This window comes from Cajanus cajan, chromosome 3, assembly GCF_000230855.2.
Source record: "Cajanus cajan strain Asha chromosome 3, NIPB_CcT2T_4, whole genome shotgun sequence".
Classification (NCBI taxonomy): Eukaryota; Viridiplantae; Streptophyta; class Magnoliopsida; order Fabales; family Fabaceae; genus Cajanus; species Cajanus cajan.
In genome coordinates this window covers 6,792,673-6,805,640 of record NC_138519.1, presented here as the reverse complement: position 1 = coordinate 6,805,640, position 12,968 = coordinate 6,792,673, and the positions used below count along the sequence as shown (strand labels likewise).

Here is a 12,968-nt window from a genome sequence, read left to right as displayed (position 1 = left end):
ATCGGTCTCTAAAAAAATAAAAACATTATTATTTGTAATAATTTTAGTGACCAAATTAAAATTGGTCGCTAAAAAAATAAAAAATATTATTATTTATAATAATTTTTGTGACCAAATTAAGATAGGTTGCTAAAAAATAAAAATATTATTGTTTATAATAGTTTTAGCGACAAAATTAAAATCGATCGCTAAAAAAAATAAAAATATTATTATTTATAATAGTTTTAGCGACCAAATTAAAATCAGCCACTAAAAAAATAAATAAAAAATATTATTATTATAATAATTTTAGCGACCAAATTAAAATCGGTCGCTAAAAAATAAAAAAAAATTATTTTTTATAACAGTTGCAGCGAACAAATGAAAATCGATCGCTAAAAAAATTAAAATATTAATATTTATTTTTAGCGACTAAATATAAATCGGTCGCTAAATGTAAATTTCTTAAAAAATTTAAAAATATATTTCTTTAAATGAAAGAAAATATAAAAATATAAAATATTATTTTTATAATGATAAAAATATTATTGATAAGAAATAAAAATCGTAACCCTCCCAATAAAATTAATTTATTTTTTGAAATAATACAAATTATATAATTTAAAATAGATAATTAATATATCATGATGTATTAAATTATGAGAAACATAATGCTATAAAAGAAAATTAAATAATAATCTTTTTAATTGAATCTTTTTTAAAAAATTTGGACTAATTTAAATATTAATTTATCTAGAAAATTTATTTTTGTTTTCTTGAGAAATTTATTTCTCTTTTATGATGCTTAATATTTTATTATTAGATAATATGAAAATACATGATTTATTGTGCTTTCCAATTTTGTTAATGTAAATAAACTTTTTTTCATAAATTTTATTTTATTTTAATTATTATTTTCAAAATTGACTTAAACATCTAGTTCAATTGATATAAACACATTAGTTCCATCAAATTATAAATAATTGGCTTATATAAGGATTAATAAAAATTTATCAAACAAATCTAAAATTGATAAAATATAATTAATGTTCTATTAGTTTAATAAATAAAAATTATAAAATAAATTATATATATAAATATATACACCAATAACACATGAGATCAATTACTTAACTAATTGGACAAACCACCCGCTTGTTCTTTTTGATCATTTTTTAATACATCACAATGTGTTTCCTTGCTTATTTCTCTATCAAATAGAATACGTGACTGTTTTAATAGAGTTTTTTTTATTCGCACATTTATTTTAAAGTTTCGTGTTGAAATTTATTAACATATTTTATAACTAATTAATATCTGGTTTTAAACTTGATATGAAAATATTATGATATAACTTGATAAGATTTTAAATTAATATTTTATTAATGGTTGATAATTAGAAAATAAAACAAGGATAAATATATTTTTTGAATTTTATATCTTAGATTTGAGATGAATAAATATATCAAGTTAATTAATAATTTATTTAAAATGTTAAAATTTAATTTGTAAAAATAATATTTTAAAAGAGAAGAGTTATAATAACACCAGTGTAACTTTTACTAAGTATTACATCGCTCAACAACTTTATATTAAATGTGAATTTTATAAATTCAACCGTTAGATTGAAAGTTTTTTACTCTTAGATCATATATACAAAATTTTATATGAATTCAAGATGATTTGATACTTCATTCTTGTAAAATAAAATTAACGTAATATATACATTTCAAAATATACTAAAATATGAGCACTATAATTACCTTCAAGTTGTTGTTCAATTTTAACAAAACTTGATATAAACATATAAAGTGATATGAACTTTCAATCTAACGGTTGGATTTACAAAATTCACATTTAATATAAAATTATTGAGTAGTGTAATACTTAGTAAAAGTTATACCAGTGTTATTATAACCCTTCTCATTTTAAAATATAAAAATTTATTATTTAAACTTTTAAATTTATAATAAATAATTTAGATTGTATCATAATATTAATTTTAAATAGAAATAAGTAAATTTTTAATTATAAAAATAAGTATATATATAAATAAAGAATAATTAAATATAATTATTATATATTATTATATATTATAACGGTCCGGACACATCAAAATGAGAAGGATATAAAGATAGTATAAGTTGAGATTGTATAGTTGAGGATGATTTAAATGAATTAATTTGTGCTACCTATACTAACAACATGCATCTACTTTTCGGTAGCTTATCTCATAAGAACTCCATAATTAAGCGTGTTTGACTTGGAATAATAGAGGGATGGGTGACTTGGTCGCTATATAGCTTTGCGACCAGGGTTTTTGCGACTACTTAAATTCGGTCGCTAAAGTAAATAGCAACTGATTTTAACAATTTAGCGACCGATTTTGGTGGTCGCTAAATGCCATTTTTTTGTAGTGAATCTTAAAATACCCAACTACAACCTACGAAAATACCCATGACCAAAATACAACCTTCAATACCCATGACCAAAATATTTAAACATAATAAAGTGTTCATTGTAGGTTGGAATACCAAAGCCTTGCATTAGGGTTCATATTAAGTGATTAGGAGAGAGAACAACCAATTGAGAGAGATAATATTTGTCAACTTGACATTTAACTATCAATTGTTTAAGAAACTAATATAACTAATAACTAAGTATAATGAAAGAACTAACTTTTATGACATAGTTAAAATTTAGTAATCCAGATGACACAAAAAATCTTTTAGGAACATATTAGTCACTTCTACTATTTTTCAAGAATCAAATTGAGTATTTACTCTATTTTTATTTGGTTCCTATATATGTGCTGCATATATATGGACTGAATAAAAAAAATGTATGACAATGTTAATGGTTTCCAATCAAACCAATAATAATATATTTAAGAACCAATTTAATGAGATTTTACGTATAAAGACTAAATTGAAAATCTTGACATACATATATGCATTAAATTATATATTTAAAGCTAAAATAAATTTTTAATTCCTATAATTTCACTAACTTTACTTTTTAATTTTTATAGTTTAAGATATTTTGTTTTAGTTTCTATGCTTATATTTTTTTTAATATTTTTAATCTTTGTCATTAATTTCTTTGTAATGATATTTTTGATTGAGTGATGCAAGACTTATTAAATCTATGAAACAATGATGTATTTGATTTTTTAGATGGTGGTGAGTCACTCAATGATTTACCACACAGTTATCAACAATTTGATCGCTCATTTGAATCACATTCAATCATAGTAAATATTGACAATCCACATAAATCATCCAGACTCTTTATTTATTTTTTCTTCTAAACCATTAAGTAACATATCATCTTCAACAAAACCAAATACATCATGGCCATGAAAATTTAATAAGTTCATGCACTTACACGAAAATGATGCTACAAAAAAATTAACAATATGAATTAAAAAGAATTAAAAAATGTGAATAAAAAATATATTTTAAACTATAAGAACTAAAATGTAAAATAAAATGTAAAATAAGTGAAATTACACAAATTAAAAAATCATTTTAACCTATATTTAATTATTATGCATATTATAATATGATCATAATCTTTAATAGTATAGAAAACATTAAATTATTCTTTTATTAATTATTAAGAAAATAGTAAAATTAAAATTATTCTTAGAAAAAAAAAAGAATAAGGTAAGAATTTCCATAATTAGATTTGGCAAATATTTGCAAAATATAATACAGGAACAAAAAAAAAGAGATTATTAATAAAAACAATAAAAATATGATCCTTTATTAAATTTGGATACATTGAAATGCGACACTCGTGAATCTTCACGTCATATTTCATTTTAGGTTTAAATACGATTTTAGTCTCTCAAATTTAAGGTAATTCTGTTTTTGACCCCTCAAATTTAAAATCATTATTTTTAGTCCCTATAATTTCAAAAAATCTTATTGTAGTCCTTATATTCAAATTTCGTTAAGAAATTTATCAAATATTATTGTATAAAATCTACTTATTAGTGTCCCTATTAGTAAAAATATCACATTAAATTCGGTTGATATTACATAACTATTTTAATTAGTCATTTTCAAATATGTTATTGATGATCTAAGAGACTAAAACAAAACTTTTAAAAATTACAAAAATTAAAAATAACAATTTTAAATTTAAGGGACCAAAAATAAATTCAAGAGACTAAAAGCCTTCATTTTATTACCTTTGACCGTTATCGAGGCTAACCTTACCTTACACCTATTTCATTGAACCTTCCCACTCTCTTATAAATATTCTCCAAATCTTCCGCCACCTTCATTAGACCAACGCTTCCCATTCTCTTTCACTTCTTCAATCTCTCTCTCTCTTTTTTTTATTCTCAAAACTCTCAAACACTCATCCTCCCCAAAATACACAAATAATCCAAAAACAAACACACTAATTTTCAACCACAGTTTTGGCATCCATCATAAACCAAATGAATGAAACTTTCTCTATGGGGTTTCATCATTGATTGCCATGTCAAACATACCCTCATCACTTTCTGAAATTTGCCTCACCCACTTTCGCCTTGCCATGTCCACCGCGGATCCATGGCCCTTCTCATGATTGCTACCTTTTAAAAGTCCCACATTCGTTAGAAATCCAGAGAAGATTACATTTATAAGCCTTCTGCTTTTTCCCTCGTTCGTTGAATTTCCTTTCCTAAGGTCATGCAATTCAGGCTCGGCAGGCGCGTGATTCGGGTCACGAGATGGATCTTCCGTCGGCCCAGGGCCCGGCCCAGATACTACTACGCGCGTCTGGGTGGCGGCCCATCATCTTCGGGGAATCCTATGACGAAGCTTCTCACGTGGGGACGAAATCTGAGGACACGAGCGAGGTCCTTATGCCGGAAGAAAACCGGGTCGAGTTACCTACCGATCGGGTCGGATCTGGAAAAGGCTCCGCCGGTGCCGAAGGGTCACTTGGCGGTGTACGTCGGAGAGGAGGACGGCGAGTTCCGGCGGGTTCTTGTGCCGGTGATTTACTTCAACCACCCTCTGTTCAGTGAGTTGCTGAAAGAGACGGAGAAGGAGTTCGGGTTCGAGCACCCGGGTGGGATCACGATTCCGTGTCAACTCACTGAGTTTGAGCGGGTCAAGGAGCGGGTTGCATCCGGGTCGGGTTTGCGCGGCAGAATCCGAAGACTCGCGTGACGGCTATCATTTCAAGATTTGGTAAATTTCGATGAGTGACGACGATTAAGAGTTATTATTATGATGGTTTTGGAATTTTTTGTTTTTGGGATATTTTTTGTTCTTATATTAGGTCGAGGTTATTGTTCTAGTTAGGAATTAATGGGTTGGGTTTAGACTTTAGATTCTGATGGTGTAGATGGAGTTTTGAACATAGAGTAGAATTAGTGATACTGTTGTGTATAGGTTGAATTAAAATATGAATCATTACCTCTTCAAGAAATTCTTGCTGTTTCCTCTACCCTATCATACGGGATTTGTTTCACAATCACGCATGTTAGATTATTCAGAATCATTATAATTTGTTGGTTCTACCTTCTTCCTTTCCTTCTTTATTAATTAATTATGAAGATCAATCTTTTTGGAAGATTAAGGGACTAATGTGGAAGATTCAACGTAACATAATGTGTCATTCAATTAATATAAGTTGATTCGAAATCTTATTCAAATATACCATGCACCATTAGAAATGTATTGAATCAATTCTTTTTATTTAATTGTAATTTTGAATATGGAATTCGAACATAATAGGAATTGTTTTTTGTTTTGAAATATAAAATAGGAAAATCAATCATAGAATGATACTGCAATGAAATTCAATTTGTGTTATTTATTTATAAATTTTGTTATAGGCGATAAATTTATTAATTTTCTTCTCATTTGGAATGATTGTCCTTTCTGGCTCTCCTCACTTGTCTTACATATGAGTGTCTAGTCCTTGTACAACATAAGCTTTCTTGTTTCATTTTATTTTCATTTTTCCTACATAAAAAAATAACCCAATTCTTATAACCATAGGTTGAGCAATGAGTACCGTCAAACGTTGTTGTAAATTATTGTATCAAGTTTAATTCGGTAATTCCCATGGAAATAAAAACCATTTCTCTGTAAATATTAATTCTTGTATCAAGTTTGATTTCTCTAATAAGAAAACCCCTATTCATATATACATTTTGTTTAGTTTTGTGGATTGAAGAAGGATGGAAGTATGGAATACAATATGAAAAAAAAAATGATTTGAGAGAAAATTTTCTACTATGACACGTCAATTTTTTTTTAATTTTTAATTTTTTTTATATAAACTAATAATCAATAAACTCAATATATACTTCACATTAGTAACATCAATATTAAATTTGTTAGACGAAATGTGTCAAAATAGTGTGTTTTCCAAAAAAAGGAAAGAAAGGGTCACACACCCAACTTGACACCGAAAGAAGAGGTCACAACGACCCATGACTCATGAGGTTCACAATTCAGGTACAGAGTGTGGACAAATTGGGTACACTATTTTTGCCTCTTAGAGAAGAAAAAAGCAAACATTGAAAGAGTTACATGGACCATCCCACAACGTTTTCTCACCGAAAGTGTCTCCATCACAATTCCTATAAGAGCATCTACAATAAGCAACTCCCGATCACTTTAAATGGGTCTTACTGTGCCACGTCACTCATAAGCAACTCATACTATATTTTTATAATTTTTGCTCCAATGGAAATTGCTTATAAGCACTCATACTTTTTACAACTTATACTACACTTTTTGACACCTCACACTACATTTTATAAAATTTGGTACAGTTAATAAGAGCTAAGCAACGTTGCTTGTTGAAGCTCCGTTGCTAAAAGATAAGCAACTTTCTATGCCAGCTAGAACTACTCCAATGGAAAGTGCTTCTAAACATTGGAGCTTATTTTTAAGGGACAGCATAAGCACTTCCCGTTGGAGGTGCTCTAATGTAACTAATGCAAACCCAGATATTTATATTCTATATTCCATCAGATGTGAAGTGAAGGTAACCCTCCACTTGTTGTGTGCAATGACCAAAAAGGCTCAATAGGACAATAGCTTATATATTAATCTATGTGGTCCATTCAAATGAAGTTTCTCACTTTTAATTCTACTTTTTTTTCTTCATGGATTTTAAGGATTCGTCTATTTCTTCACCAAGTTTATTAATTGTTGTGCACTGATTACTACAATACACAAATCTTTAACTGACAATGTGTGTAATTTGATTAACAATATGTTGCCATAACTGTACGAGATGTTGGTGATTTAAGAAAGAAAATAGAGATGTGACCACTCTTATAGGATGATGAATAAATAGTAGCCTCTCTGAATTTGAGGAGCTGGTGGTAGCTAGAAAATATGCATTGTCAGACCTATATTTTACTCAACATAGGAAGGTTCTAAAGATACAACACTAGTATAAAATATGCAACTATTTATGGACATAACAGAATCTCAAACATTGAAAATTTCAACCTTTGGTTGCGCGTTAGTAGCAAGTTCTCCATTACTTCTTTCTCATTTGTTTGTCCTGATTCTATTCTAATTCTACATTACCAACTCTTACTTTAGTTTTCACACATCATTTTTCCAAGTCAGCAACCTGGTGGAGCTAGTGATCCACACGCATGAATCTGCTCAATATTAGAGTCTACCCAATATATTAATAATGAGTCTTATAATTGTTAGAAAGGGATTACTAGTTCATTTTCATAAATTTGTAAAGTAGTATACCTCATGAGTATATGTCTAACTTGAAAAGGCAAAAACTTAGTATTCTAATTATATATCCTTCAAGAAATTAAGAAACAATGATCATACTAATTATGCCATGGCTGAACTTGCATTCCATCAATCCATTGGATTCAACACCTTGTGTTCTGGATTGGACTCTTTAGGCCCAACTTTTAGTAATAGACCATCTTGGCCCAAAAAATTCATAAATGTAAAAAAAAAAAAAACTGCTAAGATCCCTTATATGGTGCTGAAAAAAGGCCCCCAAATGCCAATTGTGAGGATTATTCAACTTGTCATCAATAGCATTGTGATGCAGTCTTCCTAAAAAAATATTTCTTTATCTTTATTTAAATAATCTTTTAAATATATATTTTTTATAATAATTTCAAATTAGATTAATTAATTGTAGTGCAGATTCATATCAATTCAATACTTAAGCTTTTGTCTATTTTACTACTTGCAACAATTTGTATGTTTGATAAAAGTCTAATAACTATTCGCTGTAAGATTGTTATCAAACCACTTAAAAATGTCTAACAAACAAATGATCAATTCCTGACATGAAAGCAATACATATTATATAATAGAGATATCACAGTTTTAAGATAGAATTGAAACTTATTTTAATCAAAATCTAATTGTAAATATTAAAATTGAAAACTTAAAACATTGCTCCTCTTCCTCCTTCATGACCAACCAAATATAAAGAGAAGATAAACTAACTTTCCACTAAACAACTTTGATATATATATATATATATATATATATATATATATATATATATATATATATATATATATATATATATATATATATATATATATATATATATATGAGGAAGGATCCGTTTATTTCAGGAAGTCTACTTAGACTTATTCCGTTCAATAACTCATGTTTTATATCAAATTTCAACGATCTAACCGTTAAATTTAAAGTTTTTAATGTATAGATCAAGTCTGTGAATTTTTTTAAAAATTTAAAAATTATTTAATAATTCATTTCATTAATTCAAATTGATGGATAATCGTAAAATCATTTTATACATTAATTTGAATTAATAAAATGAAGTATCAAATAATTTTCAAATTTTTTAAAAATTTGTAGATTTGATCTATATATTAAGAATTTTAAATTTAACAATTGGATCGTTAAAATTTGATATAGAATATGAATTATTGAACGAATCAAATTTAAGTAGACTTACTTCTAGGATAAACAAATCATTTCTCTCAGTCTCTCTATATATAAAAAAGCAGATAGAGATCAAAATTATTTTTATTAGATTTTATGAATATTTTGATCTTATCAAGATGGGGACATATTATAGATCTAGAACTGCTTCCGGCCTTTTCACCACCTAAGCCAACAGTGACTAAACTCACTAACCTTTCCATCTTGAAAGAGCTTAATCACATGATTTGAAACAAAAATCCAAATCTCATTTGGATAATTGGATCCATAACCTGAAACTTTGGACAGCTACCTAGAGCAATAACATGGTGGTGTTAAGTATGTAGTCTAAGTTCTAAAATTGAAGTAGTCCCACATTGTTTAGTTTAACTTACTTATTAAGTCCCACATCACTTAGTTTGTAATGCTTGCCTCTTCCTTATGCTATATATATAGAGGCACCTTGTAAGGTTTAATACACACCAAAAACAAATACTCTTAGTATTGTTTATTTCTCTCTTCTATCCTTTTATTCTCTCTTTTAATGCCAGTTGCCTAACAACTGGTATCAGAGCTCTAGGTTCGGGAGAGTATTCTTAGTATGCTCTGTGGTTGCAGTTTTATCTGATCTTCCACAACAGAAAAGAATAATCTTCAGTTTAGAGAGTGAGAGGAGAGTATTCTTAGTATGCTCTGTGGTTGCAGTTTTATCTGATCTTCCACAACAGAAAAGAATAATCTTCAGTTTAGAGAGTGAGAGCTTTTCTCAGAATTCCTCAGTTTAAGAGGAGAGAGTCTCAGTTTAGAGAGCAAGAGCTTTTCTCAGCAGCAGAGCAATGGCATTAGAAGAAGGGAAGGTGAAGATAGAGAAGTTTGATGGTAAAGACTTCGGCTTCTGGAAGATGCAGATAGAGGATTATCTGTATCAAAAGAAGTTATATCAACCCTTAATAGGGGAGAAGCCAGACGATATGAAACAGGAAGAGTGGAACTTGCTAGATCGACAGGCTCTTGGCGTGATCAGGCTGACATTGGCCAAGAATGTCGCGTTCAACATCGTCAATGAAAAGACAACTGCAAGTCTGATGAAGACACTATCAGACATGTATGAGAAACCATCTGCAGCCAACAAAGTACACATAATGCGTCGGTTGTTCAACCTTAAGATGGGAGAAGGTAACCTTGTGATTAATCATATTAATGATTTTAACACTATTCTTGCTATGTTAGAGTCAGTACAAATCAAATTTGAAGATGAGGTGAAGGCATTGATACTATTGTCATCATTACCGGAAAGTTGGGCTGCAACTGTTACTGCAGTCAGCAGTTCTGCAAGGGATAACAAGTTGAAGCTCAACGACATTCGCGACCTGATCTTGAGCGAAGATGTTCGCAGGAGAGATTCCGAGGAACCTTCCAGTTCTACTTCCAGTTCAGCATTAAATACTGAAAGTAGAGGAAGAACCACTCAAAAAGGTTACAACAGCCGAGGAAGATCAAAGTCAAGAGCTAAAGGTCAACCAAAATTCCGGAATGACATTGTTTGTTGGAATTGTGACAAGAGAGGTCACTTTACCAATCAATGCAAAGCTCCGAAGAAAAACAAGAATCACAAGAAACGTGACGATGATGAATCAGCAAATGCAGCAACTGACGAGATAGAGGATGCATTAATCTGCAGCCTAGATAGTCCTATTGAGTCATGGATTATGGACTCAGGTGCGTCATTCCACACCACTCCTTCTAATGAATTGTTGACTAACTATGTTTCTGGAAGGTTTGGAAAGGTTTACCTTGCAGATGGCAAACCTCTGAATATTGTTGGAAAAGGAGATATTGCCATCAGGACCTCAAGTGGGAGCCATTGGACACTGAAAAATGTCAGACATATCCCTGCCTTAAAAAGAAATTTAATATCTGTAGGGCAGCTGGATGATGAAGGGCACGAAACCACTTTTGGAGATGGAGCATGGAAAGTCAAGAAAGGCAATCTCATTGTCGCTCGTGGAAAGAAGCGAGGGTCACTTTACATGGTTGCAGATGAGAACATGATAGCAGTTACTGAGGCTGCCAATAATTCATTCTTGTGGCACCAAAGACTTGGGCACATGAGTGAGAAAGGAATGAAGCTAATGGCGACAAAGGGTAAGTTATCAAAACTAAAGCACGTAGATGTCGGCACTTGTGAACACTGTATCTTGGGAAAACAGAGAAAAATTAGTTTCTCAAGGCAAGGAAAGACACTGAAAACAGAAAGGCTTGAATTGGTGCATACAGATGTTTGGGGGCCAGCTCCAGTGAAATCTCTTGGAGGCTCATGCTATTATGTCACCTTTATCGATGATGCTACGAGAAAGGTATGGGTTTATTTTCTCAAAAATAAATCTGACGTGTTTTCTGTGTTTAAAAGATGGAAAACAGAAGTTGAAAATCAGACAGGTTTAAAGTTGAAAAGTCTGAAATATGACAGATTTAATGTTGGAGATGCCAAAATCAGGAACACCCCTTTGGGAACTCACATGAAGCTCTCAAAGAAGCAATCTCCAGAGACAGTTGAAGAAAAGGACCACATGTCAAGAGTACCATATGCATCAGCAGTTGGGAGCTTAATGTATGCCATGGTGTGCACCAGACCTGACATAGCACATGCTGTTGGAGTTGTCAGTCGATTCCTATCGAATCCCGGGAAGAAGCATTGGGAAGGTGTAAAGTGGATATTAAGATATCTGAAGGGTACTTCAGGAATAAATTTGCTCTTCAAAAGAGGTAATTTCACTTTACAAGGGTTCTCTGATGCAGATTTGGGAGGAGATTTGGACACTAGAAAAAGCACCACTGGTTACATTTTCACCTTGGGGAGAACTGCAGTGAGTTGGAAGTCTAAGCTTCAGAATAGAGTTGCTCTCTCAACTACCGAAGCTGAGTACATAGCTATCTCAGAAGCAGCCAAGGAGATGATCTGGCTAAAGAACTTTCTCAGTGAATTAGGGAAAGAACAAAAGAACGCTCCATTGTTCAGTGACAGTCAGAGTGCTATATGTCTTGCGAAGAATCCTGTCTTCCATTCTAGATGCAAGCACATTCAATTAAGATATCATTTCATTAGAGAATTGATAAATGATGAAGAATTATCTCTGCTGAAGATTTCAGGATCAGAAAATCCAGCAGATATGCTAACTAAGACTGTTACAACTGACAAACTGAGGCTCTGCATTACCTCAGCTGGTCTTCAGGGATAATTGAAGATAAAGAAAGCTGCACTAGGCGAAGGAGCATATGAACTCGATGCTTACAAGGAAGCTAACTAGAACTCAGACTCCAAGTGGGAGAATTGTTAAGTATGTAGTCTAAGTTCTAAAATTGAAGTAGTCCCACATTGTTTAGTTTAACTTACTTATTAAGTCCCACATCACTTAGTTTGTAATGCTTGCCTCTTCCTTATGCTATATATATAGAGGCACCTTGTAAGGTTTAATACACACCAAAAACAAATACTCTTAGTATTGTTTATTTCTCTCTTCTATCCTTTTATTCTCTCTTTTAATGCCAGTTGCCTAACAGGTGGTCATCCAGAACAGGAGAAACAATCAAAAGCTTGGTTCAATATCTATGCCATTAAAATATAGCATTCTTGAATTCTAAAAGTTGGTTGTTGAATCCTCTGTGGGGCACATAGCACATGAATTTCTTTTAAGTCCAATACTTGGCTAGAAATATGTGATTCCCAAGTTTTGGACAATCTAGGGAAAGAGGAGTTAGGTGTCACATAATAGTAACAAAGAAACAGAACAAATAAGATGCTGAGAACATTACACATACTTTTCGGTTTCCGAAGTAAATTCTAAATTGATGTGATTACTAATGTAATGTCAGCTAAATACACATAATTTTTCCCAGGAGTTTTATTACTTTCTTAATTTTGAAAGAAAAAGAGAAGGAAAGAAGAGAAAACCGTGATTTAAGAGATGGTGGTTGGTGTTTAACAGAAATTCCAATTGGAATAAAGTGAATTTTCAAAGACAGAGAAACTCATCTATGGGTTTACCAAGAATTCTATGACATAAAATGGAGACACAC

At 30.8% G+C, this 12,968-nt stretch overlaps 1 protein-coding gene across 1 annotated transcript; it reads left to right on the top strand.

The window, feature by feature from the left end:
* Positions 1-4,257: 4,257 nt before the first annotated feature.
* On the top strand, positions 4,258-5,514 carry LOC109815547 (auxin-responsive protein SAUR36). Its single transcript, XM_020380299.3, has one exon. It carries the CDS (start codon positions 4,668-4,670, stop codon positions 5,151-5,153), a length of 486 nt encoding a protein of 161 aa, XP_020235888.2. The 5' UTR covers positions 4,258-4,667; the 3' UTR covers positions 5,154-5,514.
* Positions 5,515-12,968: the final 7,454 nt, after the last annotated feature.